Genomic DNA, 25,187 nt, shown 5'->3' with positions numbered 1-25,187 from the left:
AGAAAAGGAAAGGAACAAAGACAGTAGTGAAAGATGCTAGAGGAAGATGCTCTGTAAGACTGTAAGCATACACCTTAGAATCCCACTGCTGTGTTTAGAAGGACTACACAGCTAGAGAAAAGTGCAGAGCTGGACACACTCTCTGAAGAGAGACAAAGTGATGAATATAATTCACTGAATTTCCTAATTATATGAATTTTCATTAAAAATAGAAGAGAGAGGGGAAAGACAACAGGAACACAATTTTTATCTATACATTATTAATACATTACTATGCATTCCTATTGACAACTAACTGTATAGCATTTTCAGCACATACTGTAACTCCTAAAATAGCTTTAGCTCTTGAGTCAGCAGATGTTAATCAATATCACAGATTAGCTAGTCACAGAAAGGTCCTTCGTTACTTGAGTAGAAAAAACCTCACACAGCTCTCTATATGACCATGAGGAGATTTCAACAAAAAAAGGGATTTGGATTTCTTAACCTTTAAGGATAAAAAGAGACCACAGTACAGACAGAGGATCAACATCTTAGCAGCCCACATTACTTGCTTTCTGCTTAAAACCAGCAAGTTCTACACGTCAGCTCAGGCAAAAGGAAAGAAAGGTAAAGCCTATTAAGCAGGACCTTACTCAAAAATAAACAAGCAAAACAATTTTGATAGAACTAAGGCAAGAGCAACAGTATTACAGAAGATTTGAGACGGACAAAAAATAGATTTTTTATTTAAATAGAAATTAATGAGTCTTCTGCTCAATTCTAGAAAGAGCACCCAGACTGACTTACTCAACACTGTTGTTCTCTTTCAAGTCATACAAGTGCATAATAAAAGCTACTGGAAATAAGAGCTGAGCACTTTGTAAACATCCGAAGTGAAAAGTTCTACCATTAAAGCAATCCATAAAATACGTCAGAGGACTAAACAAATTTCTAGTGCCAGTCAAAATTCTCCTTACCACCTACACCTCATCTTTCATACCTTCTATTCTTGATGTCTGCGTAAGCACTTGCTATTGCAGGCAGCACAAAGGAAACTATGTCAGGACAAGGCACTTAACAACTGGCACGAGTGGCAGGAGAAAGATGGACAGCTTGCTTACACAGATCCACAAAATTCCCTCTGTAACACTGTTCTGGGGTGACAAATAATGAAAAACAGGGCAACAGCTTCTGCAAGGCAGGGAATTCTACATCTGCTTTTCAATACTGGCTTAGTGTTAATAAAACAATGAGTAGAATAGATGCAGAGATTATCTGTGGGGTATGCTGCTATCCCTTTTGAACAGTCTTGGCAAAACATACGTATTTGATACCTCACTTACTTGACATGGTCCTATGTCCTGTTTCCATGAGATGGGTCCCCCTGTACTCCATAAAAATGGGTACCTTTCCTTTTAGGAAGAAATATGTAAGCTGAGGTAGGTTAGAATCAGCTTGCACTGTCAAAACTATACCTTTTTTAATGTCAAGAAGACTTTGTGTTGCTTAAACTCTACAATCTATTGCTTCCAAACTGCTTCCACAGCTATTTGGTTTTCTAGTAATTACTCAGAGGAAAACTGAGCTGCTTTTGTAGCCAACAACAGGAGCGTACATTTAGAAAGCAGAAAGGGAAATGTCTGCTGATAAGGTGATACCCTAAGACCTGCCTAGTGTGTTCATTCTTAGTGAGCTTCCTGTGTCTCCTGGTGGCTGAATGTGAAGGGGGACTTCTGAGCTCCTTAGAACTGGGGAGGACACAGCCCAGAGCCAGGGATGCAGAATGAGGCAGTCACAGGCTTGGTCTCTGCAGCAAATTATGGTGATAAATAATGAGATTAGGCAAATGTTTTCCCATATCAATTCTTCAATCAGTCAAATGCAATATTAAAAATAACAACAACAACAAAAGTCACTGACTTCACACCAGCATGAAAATCTGACATTGCCTTCCTTCTCAATGTCTGCGGAGCAGTTAGCTGCTGATTTGTGCTGTGCCTGGCACTCATACAGCAATTTCCTCTAAATCATCAACTTTGAATGCACTCTGCATTCTGGCCAACAGTGTATCCCTCCAACACCTAAGAAATAAAAACATCTTGCTATTTCTCTTCTACCACAGAGTGACGGCATCCTTTTAAGTCAGTCTTTTTCATACAAAATGTAACAAAATCTCACCTTGTCTCCTGCTTGAATATCTGCACTAGTCTAAGGCTCTGGGTTTCAGTGGGGATTTGAGTTATGTACTCCTAGGCTCACAAAAGCAAATCAAATATTCTGGTAACTTTCATACTCCATAACCCAAAATATGACCTACAGATCATCCAAACAGATTTGATGATCACATAAAATGGAAAAGCTGAGCCTGAAGTAGCTTGTCCACAGTGAAATGCTTCCCAGTCCCCTTGTGCCACCTTGAGGAGCTTGTCTTAGTAATTCCCAGATTCCTGTTCAGTTAGGTGTAGTCGGTACGTGGCTCATCATCTTCTAGTTCATACTAAATCAATGAAATGGTCATTTACTAACAGCCTACAAAAAAATTAACAAAACCTTCAGTGATGCATGGAAGTCCACATAAGATAGATCTGATTAATACGTAGCCATTTATTTACAGTTTAACACATTAAAAAGTTTCCCACTCAATAAAAATTCAGAGTCACCCACAAATACATACAAGTAACATTTCCATAACTAACAAATGTTTTGCTTGAAGCCTAAAAAAACACACACAAACACAAGATTACACTTGTGCTACTTATGTGCTACACCTGTACTTATGCTAAATAATGTGCCATTTATAAAGCAGGATAAGTTTTGTTTGACTTACAGTGAAGACTTGCCTTCATCCTACACTGAGTGGACGGATCAATGGCACCAACAAGGCACAGTGCCAAAGCACAGATGCACTCGCTTATTAACAAGAGCGAATCTGATGCATGACTGCCGCTGAGCATCGCTAGAGGTTGTGCTCCTCTCCCAAGCTGTCAAAAGTTTCAGACTGCTACAGATTACACAAGACACCATTTCTAAATATTTACCTTGGATTATTTTTCAGAGACCCCTAAAAAAACTGAGGATCTCCATAGGATGAGCATCTCTTCCAGCTACAAAGGGTTGAACACTCTTCAAGGAAAATATTTCAGATACACATAAATCCTTCATTACAGCCATCACGATACAGTCAGTGATTCTGATGTTTTTAGACCTTCAGTCAAAAACCCAGAACAATTCCAAGAAAAGCTAGGCTCCTTTTGACAAGTTTCTGAAACAAATGACTAATTCCCAAAGTGGTATCAAGCAGGACTGCTACCAAAAAACTGAAATCCAAAACTCTGCATCAGCTGTTCCTTGTGTTGACATGAGATTTGCTTTTGTCACACACAGACCATCCCCTCCTTGCTGCTCCCAGAGAACTGTCCAGTTGGATTCACATGCTGATCCCACCTGGACAAAGCACCATTAGCTGTTTCAGAACAGGCCTCAGGCTGGCCAAAATGTGAACTAAAGCCTGAAAAAACAGTTGCTTTTGTTGGATGACAGTTTTTCCTAATTAAACCAGTCTGGCACTTTATAAATGCCACTGAGGCCAGTGTGCCTCTTCAAATACTTAGAATGATGGATAATCACTTCTGCAGTCTTACTTACACAGGAGACATCCCCCCATGCCAACTGAACGTTCCCACCCAAGCATCTTTAAAAGACTGCCTGTTATATTAAGAAACAGCGTGAAAAAGGAATTCCAGCATCTGTGCAAAAACAGAATCAATTTTAAAAAGCTCCAGACAGAAACTAGAAGAGGCTGAACACACACGGAATGAATAGTTTACTTTTTCCCCCTTCATCTTGTTCTGTTTTTCATTACACAAGCAATCTCTTCAAGGCTTTGCAATGGAAGGTACTTGTTTTCATGAAAGTCAGAGTAATCTGGTTTGGAAAACAGAAAACCTGTCAAATGCACAGTACTGAAATGAAAATATTGCAAATTTTACAGTTTTTGAAGATGTGCAATTACTGAAAGGCTATCAAAACAAACAAACAAAGAAATAGAAATCTTGAAATAAAGAAGTCCAGTGTTGACTCTAGTACTGCATTAAAAAGTGGGTTTCTGTACAGTGTTTAATCCATTAACTTCTGTGAAGCTCATCATCCTTGCCATGTTTTGATGGGAGATCTCACAAAGGAACCGCGGACTTTGGAAACAGCAGATCATCTTATTTTCCAGTGGTAACTTTATGCTAGTTGCATTACTACCAACTTTAAAACGATGGAAGGAGAAAAAAACAGTTTGCTACATGCAATTGGTTGATGGAAAAAGAATTGCGTCAAAGAAATCCTTTGGCATCTATAATAAATTTTAGAAATAAAAAGGCAGCTAGATGAGTTAAAGAATTTCAAAAGCAGAGTTATGCACTGGAATAGGTTCCCCAGGGAGGTGGTGGAGTCACCATCCCTGGATGTGCTTAAAACCTTTTGGATGTGGTGCACAGGGACATGATTTAGCAGAGGGTTGTTAGAGTTAGGGTAGCATGGTTAGGCTGGGGTTGGACTCGATGATCTTTAAGGTCTTTTCCAAGCTGAGCAATTCTATGATTCTATGGCAATGGCTGCTGAGGAATTTGCATCAATCCTACTGTACGTGAAAAGATGCAATTCTAGATTCTTACTATCTGTTTCTAAATACCAAGGCTAGAAGTGCTCATTGGTTAGAACACTGTCCTTGTAAAATAGAAGAAAATAATCCCTTTACAAATTCAGTAGAGACAATTAGTGTTGGAAATTACTACTACTACAACAAACAAGGCACTTTTTGTACTTGATTATACGTAGAGCTATCAGCAACTCCATTCTCAAAAGCTCTCTGAACAGAGCCTTCCCAGTGCTAAAGCCACGCAGAGGAATCACTTTGCAATCAAGGACAGAGCTCAAGACTGGCTGTCACACAGGGAAAGCAGCACGAGCCACCCCAGCACCCATAACTGGGTTGAAGTCAAATAGTGCCACAGACAAAAAAGGAATCAATCAGAAAGCTGTGGAAAATGGTTTCAGGCGAGATTCAGGCTTCAGCATAAACGTCTGTACAGTCTCTAATATAAAATAGATAAATGAGCCCTTTGCTCTCCCAAGAACATTGCTTACAAAAATAAGCTCACCATAGACAACCACAACAAACTTCATTACATTATGCATTTTAGTGTTTTTACAGTTTGCTCTAAATTCATCTGCACTGTAAAGGAGAGAGATCAAGTTTGTCATTATCACCCTCCAAAACATGATGTTTCCTTCCTTGCACTAAATAAAAAAACCCAACCAATGAATTCTAACAATGAATTATAGAGGTAATGTGCTTCAGAGATAACTGAGGTCTTATAGCAATCAACTGGACTTGCTGCTAACTGAACATAACTTGCTACTTTTAGTACCCAAGTTATGTTTCACAACACCTCCCATCACCCCTAAGGCAGCAACACAGTACTGCAACTCCTACCACGATTCCATACTGCTTTTTTGACCAGATAGGCAATTCTAGAAATTAAAAATAAAAAAATTCTTTACTAGCTAGCTTCCCAGTTACTGCAAGAGGAGTCTCTTCCCAACTCCAGCTCCCTCCAAAAAAGAGCTGCAGCCTCCTGCCTCTTCTTACATCCAAGGCTACTCCCCTCTTGACATCATAAGCACAAGCTGGGTCATTTCCACTGCTTAAAACATACAGGCAACCTATTCTTTAGTCATAAATTCCTTGAAACACACTTAACTATGATTCTGAAAGGAAGCGTTTAAGAGAATTCAGTTAAAGATTTAAGTTGAAATATTTCTTTAAATTAATTGAACCTGCCAACCCTGAAGTCTTTGCACTAGTCCTACTAGCAGCACATCAGGACAAAACCAGATTTCTGTGGGGGATTATCTTATTTCATTTTGAATACTACACTGGAATAACTATAAGAGTCACTGCAAGGTGAGGGAGACCAAATAGTGACTTGGATGGCTTCTTCATACAGCTACTCAAACAACAGCTACAATCAGGAAAATTGCCTTATTTTCAAAGTCCATACAGGCTTTATTCCAACTATACACTCACAAAACCAGCTAGAAGTTTCATCTTTCTTACTGTACCAGTTGTTCCTTAACTGGCAGCCCTAGAAACCAGTTACCCCCACTTCCTACCAGGGCATTACTGCACCTTCCTCTTCCCACCTCTTGCTCTCTGCCAGAGGACTGTCCTCAGCAAACACCTCAGAGCAGGCACAGCAGGCCCTTGCTAGTCTGCCTGCTAACACCAATTGCAGAAGGAAAAAAAGCCCATTTATACTGTACAGCAGGGACAGAACACCAACCAGTCCTATCTAAGTTTTATAAGGAGAGTCTGTATACTGACATGACATTTTTCATCTCCCTGCCCCTTGAAATTCCTCACGAGGTTCCAGTGTTATGCAGGGAGAGAGGCAGAAGAAAAGGATCTGATAACGGGTGGTGTGAGCGCACAGCCTTCTACCCACAAGGAAGGGCAACAAACTCCCTGGTGTCAGAAAAAAAGGTATGGGGAAGACAGGGTTGGTATTTTACACTGACATCTGCAATCTCAAGTTGAACTACAAAAACCACTAACTTTAGGACTTGTATGCAGAATATTCTCCCTGTCTCAAGGGGCCCTTTTGCATGGTCACTGCCAGCCTTAGTTACCTAAATGATTTTTCCTAGATAAACAACCCAACAACACAGGCAGGCTTTTATGCTTCAACTCCAGAAGGAAACAGTCTTCTTTTCTTCTCTTTTCCTCAAAACTTTAGGGTTTTTCTTTCCACACACAGGGGCAGGAAGGAGTGAAAAAAAAAAGCAAGAACTTCCATCCGATCAAGAGAGGAACACACCCTTAGTGGCCTTTTCCTGACACTTCATGTAGCTCTGTATTAATTCCTTTGGACGCCAGTTTTCTCACAGGGGTCTGTTAGTTTGCTCTCTCTTTTGGAGCACTGAAGCACAGTTTCACCTACAGCAGAGCAGTGCTTTCCAGTGCCCCCGGACTAAAGCAACTTACATCAAAGTGAGGAGTGACTTTCTCCCAAAACACAGCGGAGGTTTGCCAACCAAGGAAGCCAGATTTAGAGTCAAAGCTGAGAAATATCTATTAGTATTGGGCCTTTGGAGGTGAGATGTAATTATTTAGAACAACCAATCCCATCTGCTCTCAAATTGACTGGAAATCAGTTCTTTTAACTCTACACAAGAGTTCTGCCTGAGAAAGCAAACCTGAAATAACCAATGTAAACCAGTCCGATTTTTGCAACCACACTCCTACTCTCCATCTCACATCTCATAACCTCCTGAACGCGTTTTATTTACACTTCTCACATTTGCCCAGACAGCAACGAGCCACAGAATACTGTTAGGCTACTTTGAGTAATGTTTTGTAAGACACATGCTCGAGAAGAACAGGAATTTAGCACCTTTGGATTGTAGGGAAGGAGACTTAACACAGTTTCTGTCCTCACCTTTTTGAAAAGAAACAGTGGCTCAGTACAGGTGTAGCAAACATATCATCTCACCTGCGTTGTTATGCACCAGATCTCAAAAGACTGCAAAAGAAACCAATGCATTCAAGAATCTGTTTGCATACGATTTTAACGTAAGTCTAAAAACAACCAAAAACAACCCTCAAAATACAAACAAGTGCAGTTTCAAAGCTGCCCTCATCTTATTCATTTACTTGCTTCTTTCCAGAAGCCCTACTCAACCCTAAGAACAGAAGGCATACTATTTTAGAGCTTTGGTGCATTTAACCAAGAAGGACCAATGCTAAACAACTACTATGTTTCACATACCCTCAAACAGAACGCCAAGAAAAACATGCACGTAACACGAAGGAAGGCTCTATTAATCCACACTATTCAGAACATACACAAACAGTGCTTAGTTCTGATTTCTGACCAGTGACTGGCTACCGATTAGCAGGCTTAGAACTGAGATATTAAGAAATCTGCTTTCAAGAGAAGTTGGAATAGTTTCAACAACACTTGAGCAGTTATCAACACAGTCACAGTCACCCAAACGCAGCCAGCAAGACACACAGTCAGGAGGAAAAACGCCTTTTGAAAACAGCTTCACACAACGAGATCAATGCCAATGAGAAAGGTAACATTTTACTGCATTTTAGCATGACTTGAACTTTGTTAGGAACATTTTTCCTCCTGAGTATTCTGTGTATTCTTTGCTGATTTACGCACAATTTCTACATCCAGGTTTTGTTGATGAAAAAAATGCAGATTTTGTATTTCTAAACTAAAGGCCTCTGACACTATTCTACAGTGAAATTAAATGCCTCAGAAGAGCTGGAGAATGCAAAGCACTTGTTAATAGCTTCAATGCATCTTTTGTATTTTTTTTTCAGCAATACTGCACTTAATAAAAGGCTCTGGTGTTCTGGATGCAGTTAATTGTTTTTTTTTTTTTTAATAACCTATGGCTTTAAATGGAGACTTCAGATCAATATGCTGTGCCAAACACCCTTCTTTTGAACCAGAAAACCAATCCAGTTACTCAAAAACTTGCAAGGGGAAAAAAAAAAAAACAAAACCAAAAGCAGCCCTTCAGAAAGAAACAGTATATCCACAGCATGATGCAGATTATAGTAAAATAGACCACTGCATCTGTGCAATAACTCCCAAAACTTGGAAATCTAAGTTCTCATTATCCAGTAGTTACACAACACACTGACACATCTGTGGTGCTCACTACAGAAAGGGCAGGCCCAAAACAAGTTTAATCCTTCAAAAGGAAACAATTAATTCGCTCACAGTGTGTAACATTTCCCTCACTTGCAAGGACTGGAGAGTGGTGGAACCACTCCCATGGTTGGGGTGCTGAGATAGATGGCTACAAGCTCCTCAGAAGGGATAGACGAGGAAAGAAGGGTGGTGGTGTGGCCCTTTATATTAAAGACCATTTTGATGTTGAAGAGCTTGGGGTTGGGAATGACAGAGTGGAGTGTGTATGGGTAAGGATCAGGGGGAAGGCCTTTGGGGGCGGCAACTTGGTGGGGGTCTGTTATGGACCACCTAGTCAGGATGAAGAGTTGGACGAGGCATTCTATGAGCACTTGCAGAAGTCATGCCACCTCCAGCACTTGTTCTAATGGGAGACTGCAACTTCCCTGATACATGTTGCAAATATACTACAGCACAGAGAAAGCAGTCCAGGAGGTTTCTAGACTGTGAGGAAGATAGCTTCCTTATGCAACTGGTAGCAGAGCCTACCAGGGATGATGCCCTGCTGGACCTGGTCTTTGCTAACAGAGAAGGACTGGTGGGAGAAGTGAAGGTTGGGGGCCAACCAGGGCAGAGCAACCACGGAATTGTAGAGCTCTCTATTCTTGGACATGTCACAAAAGTGAACAGCAAAACACTCTCTCGAACTTCCAGAGGGCAGACTTTGATCTGTTCAGGATGCTTGAAGCACGGGGTCCCTTAGGAGTCGCTTCTTAAGGGTAAAGGGGTCCAGAAAGCCTGAATGCTCCTCAAGATGGAAATCTTAAAGGCACAACAACAGGCTGTCCCTGAGTGCCGTAAGACGAGCCGTAGGGGAAGACAACTGGTGTAGATGAGCCGGGAATTACTGCTGAGATTCAGGGAGAAAAAGAGAGTCTACATCCTCTAGAAGAAGGGGCAGGCTACTTGGGGAGATTACAAGGAAGGTGCTAAGGTATGCAGGGAGGAAGTTAGGAAGGCAAAAGCCCAACTTGAACTCAGACTGGCCACTGCAATAAAAGAGAATAAAAAATCCTTTTATAAATATATCAGTGGTAAAAGAAGAACCAAGGATAATTCTCATCCTATACTTGATGCAGCAGGGAATGCGGCCACTGAGGACAAGGAGAAGGCTGAGGTCCTCAATACCTTCTTTACATCTGCCTTTAATAGCCAGACCAGTTACCCTCTGGGCATTTTACGCCCTGATCTGGAAGTCTGGGATGCTAATCAGAATATACCCTCAGCAATTCAGGTGGAGACAGTGAGACAGCTCCTCTCTGCCTGGACTGTCACAAGTCCATGGGACTGGATGGGCTACACCCTTGGGTGCTGAGGGAGCTGGTGGTGGTGACTGCTGAGCCACATTTGGCCATCTATCAGTGCTCCTGGTTAACTGGTGAGCTCCCAGAAGATTGGAGGCTCACTGATGTGACTCCCATCTTCAAGAAGGGCCATAAGGAGGATCTGGGGAACTACAGGCCTGTCAGCCTGACATCAGTGCCAGGGAAGTTACAGAGCAAATCATCTTGGGTGAGATTGCACAGCACGTGTGTGGCATCCATGGGATCAGGCCCAGTCAGCATGGGTTCATGAAAGGCAGGTTGTGCTTGACCAACCTCATCTCCTTCTACAACTGGGTGACCTGTCTGGTAGATGAGGGAAGGGATGTTGATGTAGTCTACCTAGACCTCAGCAAAGCCTTTGACACGGTCTCTCACTGTGTTCTTCTGGGGAAGCCGGCTGCCCATAGCCTGGACAGGCCTACCCTTCTTTGGGTAAAGAACTGGCTATAGGGCTGTGCCCAGTAGGTCGTGGTAAATGGATTCAAGTCTAGCTGGCGTCCTGTTTCAAGTGGTGTCCCCCAAGGGTTGGTACTGGGGCCCTTCTTGTTTAATATCTTTACTGATGACCTAGATGAGGGGATTGAGTGCACCCTCAGTAAGTTTGCAGGTGACACCAAGCTGGATCGCTGGGCTGAGGTGAACGGGATGAGGTTCAACAAGGCCAAGTGCCGCCAGGTCCTGCACTTTGGGCACAACAACCCCATGCAGCACTACAGGCTTGGGGACGAGTGGCTGAATGACTGTGAAGAGGAAAGGGACCTGGGGGTGTTGGTTGATGCTCTGCTAAACACAAGCTGACAGTGTGACCAGGTGGCCAAGAGGATCAATGGCATCCTGGCCTGCATTAGAAATGGTGTGGCCAGCAGGAGCAGGGAGTACTCCCTGTACTCAGCACTGGTGAGGCTGCACCTCAAGTACTGTGTTCAGTTTTGGACCCTTCACTACAGGAAAGATGTTGAGGTCCTGGAGCGTGTCCAGAGAAGGGCAACAAAACTGGTGAGGGGTCTGGAGCACAAGTCTTATGAGGAATGGCTGAGGGAGCTGGGATTGTTCAGTCTGGAGAAGAGGAGGCTCAAGGGAGACCTCACTGCACTCCGCAACTTCCTGAAGGGAGGTGGTGGTGCAAAAGGGTCTGGCCTCTTCTCCCAGGCAAATAGGACCCAAGGAAACAGCCAGAAGTTATACCAGAGGAGGTTTAGGTTGGATATTAGGAGAAACTTTTTCTCTCAAAGGGTGGTCAGGCACTGGAATGGCTGCCCAGGGAAGTGGTGGAGTCACCGTCCCCGGCAGTGTTCAAGAGGATCTGCATGAGGAGCTGTGAGATGTGGCTTAGTGCTTGTGGTAGCAATGGTGATGGGAGGGTGGTTGGACTAGATGATCTTATAGGTCGTTTCCAACCTTGTGATTCCATAATCCTATGATTCTATGATGGCTGCAGTCTCTTCCAAGGAAGATCTCAAAGCGGTGCCATTCAGCAAAATGTGAAGGACAGAAACCCTTTAGGTCTGTGTTACAAAACGTGGAAAGAGCTGAAGATGTTTTTGAATACCCAGTAATAAAAAGCCTTCTGGAAAGGATCCAAAGGACATCAACAACGAGCTCCACTCAGAAATCCCAGAAGCAAGATCTCTGGCCATGAAAGGATGCTACATGTACCCAGCAGTGTTGCTATGAAACAACTCCTTGAGCAGAGCAAGAGCAAGGCATAAGATAGGGCCTTTAACCTCTATTCTGGCTGCAGACATTTCAACTGAAAAGTTACACAGGATCCTTTACAGAAAGATTTTTTTGTTACAGCATTGTTTTTTAGTTGGGCAATAAAGATTTCCAAAATGTAACAATGTACCCAAGCCTATGCTGAACTCAGCTCAGGATGCTTCACATAAAAAGTCAAAAAGGAAATTTTAGGAAGCAAAATGAGACCATGGCTCCTGACAAGCAGCAGCTGTTTATTCCTCTCGTCATAAAGAAACAGCAACAGTCAGTAACATTTCTTGAAGCAGTCGTGTCCCATCACTCAGATGATACTTCAAGCACTGGTATGAGCTCCACGAATCTCTCACATCACAGAACAGGAACCTTGAAGAAGGATACTTCATGGGAAAGTTCACAGGAGAGGAAATATATAGCAAGCACTGACAACCTAAATTTGGCACATACGCCCACTTCCCTAAAAGATGCCACAATCTACATGATTTTTAACTGTGTTAAAGCAAATTCTCTGTATTCTCTGCATAGTTTAAAGTACTAGAAGCTCCCAAACTGTTATTCAGTAATGACCAGCCTCAGATTTGCTCTAAAGCATGCCGGTAGCCATTGCTGTCAGAACAATACACCCACCTGAAGGAAACAAGCAGCTTATAAGATGACATGTATACAATAAAGTAGGGGCTCTCTTCACAGAATGGCCAGGGTTGGAAGGGACCTCAAGGATCATCAATCTCCATCCCCCCGGTCACATGCAGGGCCACCAACCTCCCCATTCAGCTAGCGAAGGGCCGATTCCAAAGAGCACCAATATAAACAGCACAACAGCAACTATGAAATGTGAACAAGCTACAAGGCACCTCCCAAAGCAGGGCAAGATGCAGACTGTATCTATTCATAACCCAAAGGCTAGGCCCAGAGTGCTTATTTTGCAACTCAGCAAGTTGAAGATAACCTAACCTTAGGAAGACGGATCTAAACTAACTCACAAACACGCAAGCAAGGAAAGAACACAACGGAACATAAAAATCACTACATTTATTGAAATAATCTATATTGACAAAAGTCTCACAGCTTTCCATATCGAAATCACTCATTCACATAAGAATTACCATTAGATTACATAAAGCTGAAGAACAAATACTGTTCTTGCTCCTTATTTTTTAAGTAGAATCTCGAGTAGTCCAAGCATCTGCAAAATTCATCAAGCAATTCCTGAGTCAGTTTTGTTTCATCCAATTATTTGAATGCTGGCCATTTGACATCTATCAACCAAAGCAGACAAATTCAGTCAAATAAAAATGTGAAAAACACACTGTCTTCAATTCAAACCACAGTCTAACAGCACACATAACAGATAAAAGCCACGTCCTTTTATTTGCGGCACAAACTGGAAGAGCTGTGATAATTTAAGCCAATATGCTGCAATTTAAGGGATACCAAGGACTAAAACCTAATCTGATTATCCAGTCCCAACTCATTTGTTTGCAGTCAGTACAGAAATCTCATCATTAAGCAGTATAAAAACATTACACGTTAGGGAAAAGGATCCAAGTGCACACAACAAGAACTGTGTACTTGACAAAACACTATTATTTCTTTTCCCAACTAACAAACCAACTTAATTTGCTAATGGAATTCGTAAGTAATGAGAATTTGATGAAATAATGCAACCTGTTTAGTAGCAAGAGTAAATTCAAAGCACACAGATTTTGCAGAATCACTAACAGAAGACCTTTCCCTGCAATGATAACTGTTTTCATTCATTAGCTTCAGTTGCTCAGGAAGAACTGAGAGACAAAGCATAACCTTGAAATAACTGTACAAATCAAGTCTTACGCACTCTGAGCACCTCAGACTACAGTAAGCTATAGATGGAAAAGTTCTGTAAGGCCATGATGGAGTAAGTGAATGCAAAAAGCTATCCTTATCAATTCAGAAACCTACATACAGGGAAGAGATGAGGTGTAGCAGGCAATGAGGCTGAAGGCAAAAAGATCACGAGCTGCGAGCTCTGTTATCATCAGTTTCCCTAATCTCATCAACTGGCCACAAAAGCTAGTGCTGTGAAACATACCTGAGGTGTGGGAGGATTCCTTTTTCTTCCTCAGGCTTCCTCAGCTGCCTTCACACAGGCTTCAGAGTACACGGAAAAAAGGTGGTTGGCATTTTGTTCAGTACTATTTCTTACCATCTCAGAAGAATCACACTAATGAAGTTATCTTCAGCAAGAAGTGCCACTTACTAAATGTCTACAAGAAGGTGACATCACTGAATTCCTAACTCTGCAAGAAATCTTGCTGGAAGCAAGAAAGAAAGGTTCACCGCAAACCTGAATTACCATTTCAGAGGTTTGTAGGTTTCTCCAGTCTTTTGCCAGAAGCCTAAGAAACAGAAAATCCTGGCAACCAAAATGTAACAAGCGGACAAGAGAAATATCCCTAATTACAGTTAAACTCTAATGTTTTATTTCTTGGCACTGGCGAGGCCTCATCTCAAGTACTGTGTTCAGTTTTGGGCACCTCAGCACAGAAAGGACATGGAGGTGCTGGAGCAGGTCCACAGAAGGGCAGCAAGGCTGGGGAAGGGCTTGAAGAATATGGCCTGTGAGGAGAGACTGAAGGAACTGGGGCTGTTCAGTCTGGGGAAGAGGAGGCTGAGGGGAGGCCTTATTGCTCTTCAAATACCTGAAAGATGCTGGCAGCAAGAGCAGGGTTGGTCTCTTCTCACTGGTGACAGGGGAGGGCAAATGGCCCCAAGTTGTGCCAGGGTAAGTTTAGGCTGGGTATCAGGAAACACTTCTTTACAGAAAGTGTTGTTAAGCACTGGAATAGGCTCCCCAGGGAGGTGGTGGAGTCCCCATCCCTGGATGTGTTTAAAACCATCTGGATGTGGTGCTCAGGGACATGATTTAGCAGAGGGTTGTTAGAGTTAGGGTAGCATGCTTAGGTAGTGGTTGGACTTGATGATCTTGAGGGTCTTTTCCAATCTGAGCAATTCTATGATTGTGTGTTTCTAACCTCTCTACAGGTCACTAATGAAAAAAAGCACCCACATATTATGCAAGATTTAAGCAAACTGATGATCAGTGCAAGTTCATCCTCAGATCCTTAGAAGAGCCCCTTCTGAGACTAACATGTGCCATCCTATATGGAGACAATGCTACTTTTACTGCAGGGTATTTATTGCCTCAATTGCTCAAAGGGTTCTTTGTCAGAGTTATTTGTTACAAAGCATTTTCTGGGGGTTTTAAAATAAAAAAAAAAAAACTGCTTTATCAATGGAAAATGTAAATAGCTATTAAGGAAAGCAGTGAAGAAAAAATAACAGGAAACAGACAGTAAACTTTCTCATACCTTCACCAAGCACAAACAGATGGTAAAAGAATTGCTGACTCTCAAGACAAACAGAAAAGTTTACTCAGAAAATCCGTATCTCCCTTTCAACTCTGCAGGACAAACTCAAGTCTGTCGTGGGAAGGCGATGCAGACATGAAAGGAAATTAATGGATTAGAGTTCAATAAAGATATTAATTGAACGCAATGAAGATTATCACCATTGTGTTTGAGGTAGTGTTTTATACATGAAAATTCAACCAGCTCTTCACCAGAATACTGTAGCACTGGTCAACCACACAAAAGATCTTCAGAATATTCTTGACATTACCTCCTTTGTAACAAACATCAGAATATGCATCCCACTGCACTTGAGACAATAGTTCAAAACTGCCTGACCTTGTGAATCGTTCTTCTGACTGGCAAAAAGCAGATCCTCGACAACCTTTCCATCACAGTGAAACAACAGACTGTTTTGTTGCATCACAGGCAAGTTTAATGTTCAGGATAAAAAAAAAAAAAATCAAGTTCCCAGATCTTAGGTAATAACAGATCAGTTACAGTAAGATGCAAAATACTGGAACAAACAACAGATTTCACATTTTTCAACATGAAACACTACAGTGAAAATAGGGCAACGTGGATCAAGGTAGCAATAATAACCAATGCATGTACATAATCTATTCTCATTCTTGCATTTCATGCTTAAGCCTGTGCCCGTTCAGCTTATCAAGTGTGACCAACTGCCTGTCTGATAATCACAACATTTTTCAGTGGTTTGTTTTGCAGTTCTTCATTTCCATGCAATGCTTGCTAGTCTCTTCTGGAAAGTGCTCCACAAACATTCCAACAACTGCCATCAGACACTGATTTACTATTCAGCTGCCTGCCTACTTACAGTCTACCTACAGAAAACAGACCTGAGATTCAGGATCAGCCTATAAATTCAAAACCTAACAGATGACGACTTCAGACTGCAAAATTGCTATTTACAAGAGAACAGCAGCTTACAGTTAGAAAGTCCTCTGGGAATGCTTTACAAGCAACTGAGCAGTTACCTTACACAGAAAACAGCACAGCTCCACGTGCCCCAGGTACAATCCCACGGCCAGATACTGCACAGCCGACTTGCTACCCTTACCCTGTTCCATTTCTCTGCATCCTTCACTTGTGTTTCTTTCCTTTCTGAGAGAGGCCAACAGTCTAACATTCATTAACCACAGCCTATTTCTGCCTTTCCAGAGAACCATCTGCATCATGAAGAGCACTTGGTTTTCGTTCATGGAAATATCTGAATGATGTAAGTTGCATTAGCTTTGACACGTTCCAAGTTTTGCTACAAGTTGTCAGCATAATTTCTGGCTCAAAGCCTCATCAATGACAAGCACTAAGCAAAGACTGCTTGTGAAATTAGAAAGTTGGGCCCAGCCAAAAAAAAAAAATATCTTAGTTCCTTCTTTCTATTAAGCCTGAAGTATGTTATCACAGAATGGCCAGGGTTGGAAGGACCTCAAGGATCATGAATCTCCAACCCCCTGCCACAGGCAGGGCCACCAACCTCCCCATTTAATACCAGCCCAGGCTGCCCAGGGCCCCATCCAGTCTGGCCTTGAACACCTCCAGGGATGGGACACCATGACACACTTTATAGACATTATATTAATACAATGACAGAAATTCATCATCATTTCAAGATAAAGTTTAAGAATCTCCCATTTGCATTTTCAGTACAAGTAATAAAATAAGCTAAATTGAAAAGCTGAGATTTACAGTAAAGGTCAACGATGGACAGTTCAAAAATTAATCTGACGTTACAGCCAGTAACCTTTCTCTTCTTCAAGTATTGATAAATCTGAATACACTGGCTTAAGTATCATACTACAGTAAATGGCTGGAGAAAACGGGCTACAATAGCACCAGACCAGAAACGAAGGGAAATTCTTCTTAGTACATGCTGATTCTCATTAATAAAAATAATTCTAGACAAGAGCAGGGCCTAAACTCCAACTCGTCATAATCATGCTCAGAAGCTTCAAAGAAAAGCACCAAAAACATGCATGCAATAGCCACACCACACACAGTCACTGGAGAAACAAACAAAACCTAACAGCTCTGAATGGAGTCACAGTGAAGCTGTGACTTGCCCTTGCAAAGTCAGCCCAAGGGAAAACACAGCCATAGCAAATCAGAAGAGTCATATTTAACAGAGCACTCTGGATTTACTACAATTGAAGTTTAGATCACAAATACTCCATCCAAGAATATCACTTTGGTCACAAAGATAACCTGTTCATTCATGAAGTTTGATGCAGCAAGCAAGTCTAACGCAGCCAATGCAGCTTTCAACCCATACAGCGGGGGGGGGGGAGGTGATGAGACTTCTGCTTTGAACCTCTCTCCAGGCTTGTGGCAATGATGGCCCCAAAAGCAGAACAATAACAGACACCTGATAATCCGAAGCTACTGGAAACAATACTAACCTGACAGCATTCTAACACATCATTACTTACAAGATGGGCAACACTTAGATCATACCCTACCAGTGCACCACAAGAGCTCAGGACTGTACGATGGATTTTGAGGGTAGAATCAAATGTCAGCCACCTGATAAACAACTTCAGAAGCTGAACATATCCACCAGTAAGGCATTTTCTTTAAGACATGTTTAAGTCTACTTGTTACACTAAACACCCTTGCATCCAGTTATCTACAGTAGCTTGTCTGGAACATCATGCAATGATGTTAAATCTAAAAAGCCCAGCTTTATTCATTTCAGTTAAGCTGCAATTTATAAACCTGTAACCAACATGAACCAGATTCAAATGCTCATCTCACCGTAACAAACAGAAGTATGGTAATATGAAATACCAGCATGCATGTTTGTGTACGTGCACACAAGTACAGACTTTTCTACAAAAAAAGAGATGAACTAACATAAGGAAAATACCTAAAGAAAAATATTTATCTACAGACATGGAAAAAGTTACAAAGGACTTGAAAACAGCTAGCACTAGGAAAAGGTAATCATATACGTAAGCACTGAGGAACTCCACAGCTTAAAAAGACCATGAAGATGGCAGCTACACAGCGCACAGCACAGCATCTCAGTAGGTTCTCATGGAATTCCCTGGATCCACCTATCAGAAATCCAATTTTAAGTATGGATAGAAGCAAAAAAATTCGTAAGATGAGAGACTGACAAGGAAATGAACTGTCGACCAGGGAAAAAGAAGTGTTTTTCAAAGAATTATCATTTATTTGGAGAGATAAAAGCCAAATGGGTTACAGGCAGTTTTCGCCAGATGCTGAAATCACAGCCACACAGATTGGTAGAAGCCCCTTCCCTCAAAACCAGTGCCAGGATGCAAACAAACAAAACAGTACAACAGAAATCAGGCTTTGACAAAAATGCTGCCATAGCAAGAAAACATTCAGTTCAATTTAAATACAACCAGCAGAATTTCATCAAAACTTCCCTTGGGTGCGGCCTTACCTCTCAAAACAATATTTTAATACAATAATATGTAGCATTTAAAGCTGGTCATCAGGCCTCTGCAGTCACATGGATGCAAACTTCACAAATGCAAGCAAAAGTACCAAATGTACGTGGCCTTAGCTAGGGCATCCAGGAACAGACACTAAGCTTTAGTTGGTTTTCACACAACCTGCTCACAGAAAATGGCATCCAAACAGTGAAGAAAGAAAATAAAAACCAAAAGGCTATTTGAAAGCTGCACAGTGAGCATGACAATTCCAGCTAACGTTGGAAATTGCTAAGTTAAAGAAACTGAGAATTGAAGAGCAATTATTTTAAATACCAGTTTCACTACGTAGCTCTTCTAGTCTATAAGCACTTACGTGCAAGTCTTATGTGTTGCACAGCGAGTATGGGACAGGCTTAAAAGGAGCTTAACAAAAATAGGTTATAAAAGTGGGGTTTTCTTATTTTTCCAGTATGGATTGATCAAGAAAAACAATGCTATGAGCAACTCGTGAGTACTTGAAGAGCCGTGGTTTCTAGATAAGCTTAAATATTTAGACTGACTTCCAGCAACACTAAATTTCAGCAATAACACAGTGTAGAAAGTTTCTCTTCCTCCACCAGGTTTTGTCTTATCACACACAGCACTAAAAATGGAGGATGCAAAGTACTATAGAAGAGGTGAGAAGGGCAAACACACTGCAAATGTCTGGGTTTCATTGCTCTACAAAGGAAAAAACAAAAAAGAGGATGAGACAAGAACTATTTGATGCCAAGCAGCTGCGTGAACGAACACTTCCAAGCTCCCACCCAAAAGTAACTCAGTGGAAGAGTGTGCAGTGCAGGCCAGTAAGCTCAGATTAGTGACCTTCCACGCATTGAAGCGATACAACCTTAAAGTATCTTCATCTTCAGAGTTCATCTGTTCTCCCTTCCCAAAGAAACCCTGGTTGAGTTATTTCCACAAAAAGCAGTGACGTGCTCACTAGTGAGGCGTTACTCCATCCACAGAAATTATTTCCAAGGAATGCGGCACCTCTAGGATCCCCTGGCTCCCTACCCACGCTCCATTGATTTTCCACACCTTTCATTTTTATGTCTGCAAGTTCTCCTGAGTTCAACATGTTTTGCTTCAGGGTGGGACAGGGATCTCACCCGTTAAGTGCAAGCAGTCAGCTATGCACTTCAACACTCTGGAGGATCATCACTGCAACACTGGATCCACAGAACTCGTATGTTAAATGCAATCATTTCTCTTATTTCTGTACCTCAGTGAAGTCTCAAGATCCTGGCAACAGAATGCCTGAACTGAATGCTCTATTCCTTCACTGCTCCAAGGAAGTCAAACAGAAAGGAGATACCAAAGCCCAAACATGTACTTGGATTCTATGGCAGAAGAAAAACAATATAAATCTTACTGAAGAATATTTCTAAACACATGGCAGATCAATGACAAATGGGAACATTCTCCAGAGGGGCAGTGTCAATCCATGTGTTATTCTGCACTTAATTCTTCTTCCTATCCTTTACTGAATGGCTTCTATCCCACCTATGAGGCACAGCTAGGAAGGAAGAGCATCGCACTGGCAAAGAACAAGTACACATGAGCATCTCAGGCAGCTGGTACACTTGCTGGTCTTATAAAACCAGACAGTGAACAGAAGGGTGATTCTAATCAGAACACAATCCATCATCAGAAAAATACTACTATTATACCAATCAAAATCTTCTCCAGGAACCAGTAAAGGCATTTTTCTCAAAAGTAACTTCAAGTCCTGCAAAATACAGCCTTTCCATTTGTGTCTAAGCCAAAAAGCAATGTTTAAACCAAAACATTTTAAAGCTTGCATGTAATTACAAACAAAACACCATCACAGTACTGCATAATATTTTCCTTTAAGTTGTAATCCACAGGTGATCTACAAGACTAAAGCAACAATTAGAAAACAAAACAGTCAATTTGCTACAGGAAAGGATTCAAAACTGCCTTCAGAGTCAAAACTACCAAACAGCTGGTCTAGAAATAGGAACTGAGTAGAAAGGTCCTCTGCAAAGTCACTTGCCTGTAGGGGGTTCTGCACACACTGCAGATCAGATAAGTTTTTTTCCAACAAAATTTAGAAGTCCAACTGCTAAAAAGCATCATTAAACTCAAATACCTCAAAGCACGCTGCTCTAAGAAAAGCCACCTCAAAAAATTAAGCTCAAGTACCTGGAGACTATAGGTAAAAAGAATTCTAGAATAAATTATGACTTGGTATCTTCAGTTCAAATCACTTGTTACTAGCATCATTTCTGCACAAGAGCAACTGAAGAGGCATTTCTTGATGCAGGCCTTTGAAGAAAGAGAGCAAAAAGGAACTATTTGTTCCACAGCTCTCACTACACTGAAACAAAATCAAACAAATAAAAAACCACAACACACCTGATACTTAAATACCTGTAATTATATCAGTAAGCAAAAAAAACACAAATTCATAGTTGAGATTTTCTTCAACTGTGAGCTACAAACTACTGTTGTGTTACTTCTGGAAGTCTTCCTGTGAGTTTGACTTTGGCAGGTAATTTCCTTCATAAGGAAAAAAAAAAAAGTAGAAAAATAGAGACTGCAGACTTGATTCCATACAGACCATGTATTTATCGTGGACCCTCAAACATTTCAACAACTATCTATATTTGATGAGATGACATGGGGTCATATAGAAAAGAGCCTGCAGAGACTGAGTAGACAATTCTTCCGCTGGTGAGATTTCAATATGCAAGATGTAGAATTGGCTGCTTTATAAAATCATTTGAATGTCTTCCTTTGAAAGCATCAGGGTTTAAACTTTCAGTGCCTATTTCTGCCTGCTTGACATCCTATCCTCAGAAAAGGTTCTTAGTATCCATTCTACAAATAGAAATGTCAGAAATAGCATTATTTCACTTGAAATGCTGATCAGCCTTTTAGAATACATCTATTAGGGATCAAAAGCTTCGTGGGACCACTAAACAAAACAATGTCCAAATCACAACCCATCAGCCTGTTTGTAAGCCCAGTTTGTAGGCTCTGGAGCCCACAAACAGGAGGGGAATCAACTCTTTGAAATGATAGATAAGAACAGGACAAGGGGAAATGGCTTTAAGTTGAGGGAGGGAAGATCGAGGTTAGATGTCAGGGGAAAGTTCTTTACTAGGAGAGCAGTGAGCTGCTGGGACAGCTGCCCAGAGAGGCTGTGGATGCCCCGTCCCTGGAGGTTTTCAAGGCCAGGTTGGATGGGGCCCTGGGCAGCCTGGTTTAGCATTAAATGTGGAGGTTGGTGGCCCTGCATGTGGCAGGGGGGTTGAGATTCATGATCCTTGAGGTCCCTTCCAACCCTGGCCATTCTGTGATCACATAGGAATAAGAAGGGCTATATTTCAGCCTTCCGTTTCTTAAGAAAATTTTAGAAACACTACCAAAAGAAACAACTGAATTTAGAGAAAACATGACTATAGTTAATGAGGCTGAAAAACTGAAATGCTTCTAATGGCCAAATTGTAACAGGAATTGGAATTACTCTGCACTTAAAACATCAAACGTGAAACATTTTTTTACATCAGCTGTTCATAAGTACTTCATAAACACATCACCTTTTAGTTGCATTTAATGCAAACACCGGAACACTTGAGAATTAGCAACTACACTTCCAGAAAATACTTCACTAGAAATAAGCTCACTGCACCAAATCTAGGCTTGGACCAAATCACAGGACAGCATGCTGTCCCACGTGGCTGAAATGGAGCCCTTCCCAAAGCTATGCCCACAAGCACCTTCCAACAGCTTCAACAAGGAGCATTCACATCCTGAATCCAGTCCAGAAAACATATGCCAGGTTCTTCAACAACCACTGGGCCTCATGCTCAATGTTTTCAAATTCTCCAACATCACTGCCCAGCACGAATACAGGAAGCAAGGTGCCTTCACTGCAGGCGTTAGGGATACAGTCACATTTGACACCCTGGACAGAATCTGTAAAACTGACCTCCCTGACAAATTTCTTATTGGAACAAGAAGTTTGGATTTGTTGGACACTGTATTTAATACATATTCAGAGGAAAACTGAAAATTGAAGTGTTTCTACAACAGTGTAACTGTACAACTGACTATACTGACAAGTCCCTCCAGAACACCAGTGACATTTTATAGAGCACATTTCAAGACAAAGAAGCCACGTGTCTTGCTGCATAAATCCTGTAAGCTGTATTGACAATCCCAGACTAAATGAACAACTATCAGCATCTATGGAAATGCACATTAAAGCCTCCCAAACACCTGAAAACAGCTGGATACAGAGATGGCAGATCCCAAACGAGCTCCTCCTTGGACCTGTTTACCAAACTGATTTTTCACGTCAGAACAGCTAACTTACTGACACTGAAGTACCTATAAATAAAGCAGAAGCAGCAGATTTGTTCAATCTACAGCAAGAGGCAGCAATGCAGACATGACTCCTGGCAGCAGAAAAGAGCAGGAGAGTATTTCAGACTTTCAAGAAGAGATGATGCAGTTCTTAGCTAATCAGCACCAACCACATACAGAACAGAACATAGTGCTAAAACCTTCAAATCCAAATATGCAGACTACAGGACATTCCATTAACTATTAGTAAATTTTATCCCACTGGCAGCTAAAGACTGCAAACCCACATTAGCTTACAGTACCTCAAAGCATGAACACAGCAATAGTTAATTACTTGAATTAAATTGCACGTTAGAGTTCAACATTTATAAGCAAGTATTCAGTAAAATGCAAACTATGTTTATAGTTAAAATGGATGCATCTTTTCAGCACCAGACGAGTTACCCTGAAATTTGCCACCCAAAAATACTCCCTCACACACACATAAGCTACTAGTATGAAGAGATCATGTGTGGATCATGGTTCCAACACTCACATCCACACACAAGCCTTCTGTACTTGAGGTATGGTAAAAATCAACACTCAAATTTAGAAAACTACTGACGATTCCCTGAGTAAGCATGCAGAAAATGAAACAGATTTGTTCACAAATGCAATTAAGTTTTAGCACTATACACAAAAACAGTGCTAAACATAGAAGTAGTAACAAAATTTTCTAGTCAAGATCATCTTTTCCATCAACTCTTTTTCTCAAAAGACATTTTCTACAGCTTCCCTAAATGCAACTGCATTAGACTAAACTACAGACAAAAGTAAGACCACAAATTTGAATTCACTCACTTCCTGTAGTTCTAATATATGTCATTATTTGTGCTTTAAGTGACTTGATTCTTGCAAGATTGAAACAATGAAGAGCAAACTATAGCCCATTTTGGCTTAAACTGGACAGTTTAAGTCCTCAAGTCCTTGTGTCAGTGAGTTTTTCCTTCCCATTCACCAAGAGCAGAAAACCATATTTTATTCAAAACAGTAGATTTCTGTAAGAAATGAATTCTGTAATTGGATGCTAGATTACAAAGGGACTTCTAGTTCCAAAATAATTCAAAAAAAAAAAAAAAGAAAAAAAAACCTCAAATTTTAAAACGTTCACTTTGTAATCGATAGAAAATAACTGAACTACAAGTATTCACCAATTTGACCTTGGTTTCTAACTTAGTCAACAGTACTTTTATGTAACATGTACATGAAAACTGCACAGCATGTCCATTGTATTGATGACAAAACAAAGCATTAAAGCTATCCAAATTACAAAAGACAAAGGCAGGCATCAAGAAAGAGACAGATGGCTATTACAAAATTATTTTGTGTTGTTTTGACCATTAGCATGACAAAATTGAATTACATAACCAGTACATATGCTTCAGTACCAAACTGTAATCATGATCGACTACCACACTAATACTCAAATGAAAATAAAAGGGAAATCAGATGTCCTATCAAAGCAGATAACAACTGGGATGATCACTGACACCTAAATGAACTATTATGTCCATTTTTCATCCATACCAACTACAGTTTCAAATTGCCTGTAGTCCATAGGGAACCCACTGTTTACATTTGGTTTTCATTGCAACCATACAAACTAGAAAGGTTTGTTTAAATTAAAGCTTTGATTTTGTACCACAGTTTTGTGGCCACAGAAATGTAGAATGCACTGGATATGGTCAAACGGCAGGACCTAACTGTGCTGGGATTCCAGATTCTCATTCACCGTTGTACAAGCAGTTCCATTTTTATTCAGATGAAAATGTGAGCTCAAATCCCTTCTATTCTGTGATACATGCAAGTCATCTTTAAACAAGACCCACATCAGCCTTTTTTTTTTTTTTAGTTGCATAAACTGCAGAGTTCTCATTCTTTGTTCTCTTCCTTATCTACCTGCACAAGACATGCTCTTTCCAAACACTCCAGGTCTAACAGTCAAGAAGACAAAGATGCTTGTTTTCTCAAAGACCATGCAAAATAAAACTCAACGTGATAATGTGTTAGAACTATGTCAACATCCAGCAATTCCTACTCACTGAATAAGAAACTTACCTACTACCATGAGCGTGAACTCAAATCCTCTCTTCACGGACTTCCGGTAAACTTGATTTGGAAGATTTGCAAACCCCACATATCCTTCAAGGTTCTTCTGTTGCTAAGACAAGAGAC

The 25,187-nt window shown here is 41.0% G+C and overlaps 1 protein-coding gene across 3 annotated transcripts in view; it reads right to left on the bottom strand.

The window, feature by feature from the left end:
* The window catches only part of SEPTIN7 (septin 7), a 73,293-nt gene that overhangs the window by 32,617 nt on the left and 15,489 nt on the right, over window positions 1-25,187 (bottom strand). For all 3 annotated transcript variants that reach the window (XM_042816468.1, XM_042816470.1, XM_042816469.1), the window contains exon 3: window positions 25,071-25,173. In XM_042816468.1, coding sequence (XP_042672402.1) covers window positions 25,071-25,173 — 103 coding nt within the window. The remainder of the gene's footprint in view (window positions 1-25,070; window positions 25,174-25,187) is intronic.

The sequence above is a fragment of the Centrocercus urophasianus genome, unplaced genomic scaffold, assembly GCF_019232065.1.
Source record: "Centrocercus urophasianus isolate 14NV4802_14NV808 unplaced genomic scaffold, USGS_Curo_1.0 seq_16, whole genome shotgun sequence".
Taxonomy (NCBI): domain Eukaryota; kingdom Metazoa; phylum Chordata; class Aves; order Galliformes; family Phasianidae; genus Centrocercus; species Centrocercus urophasianus.
This window is presented reverse-complemented; position numbering and strand designations above follow the sequence as displayed.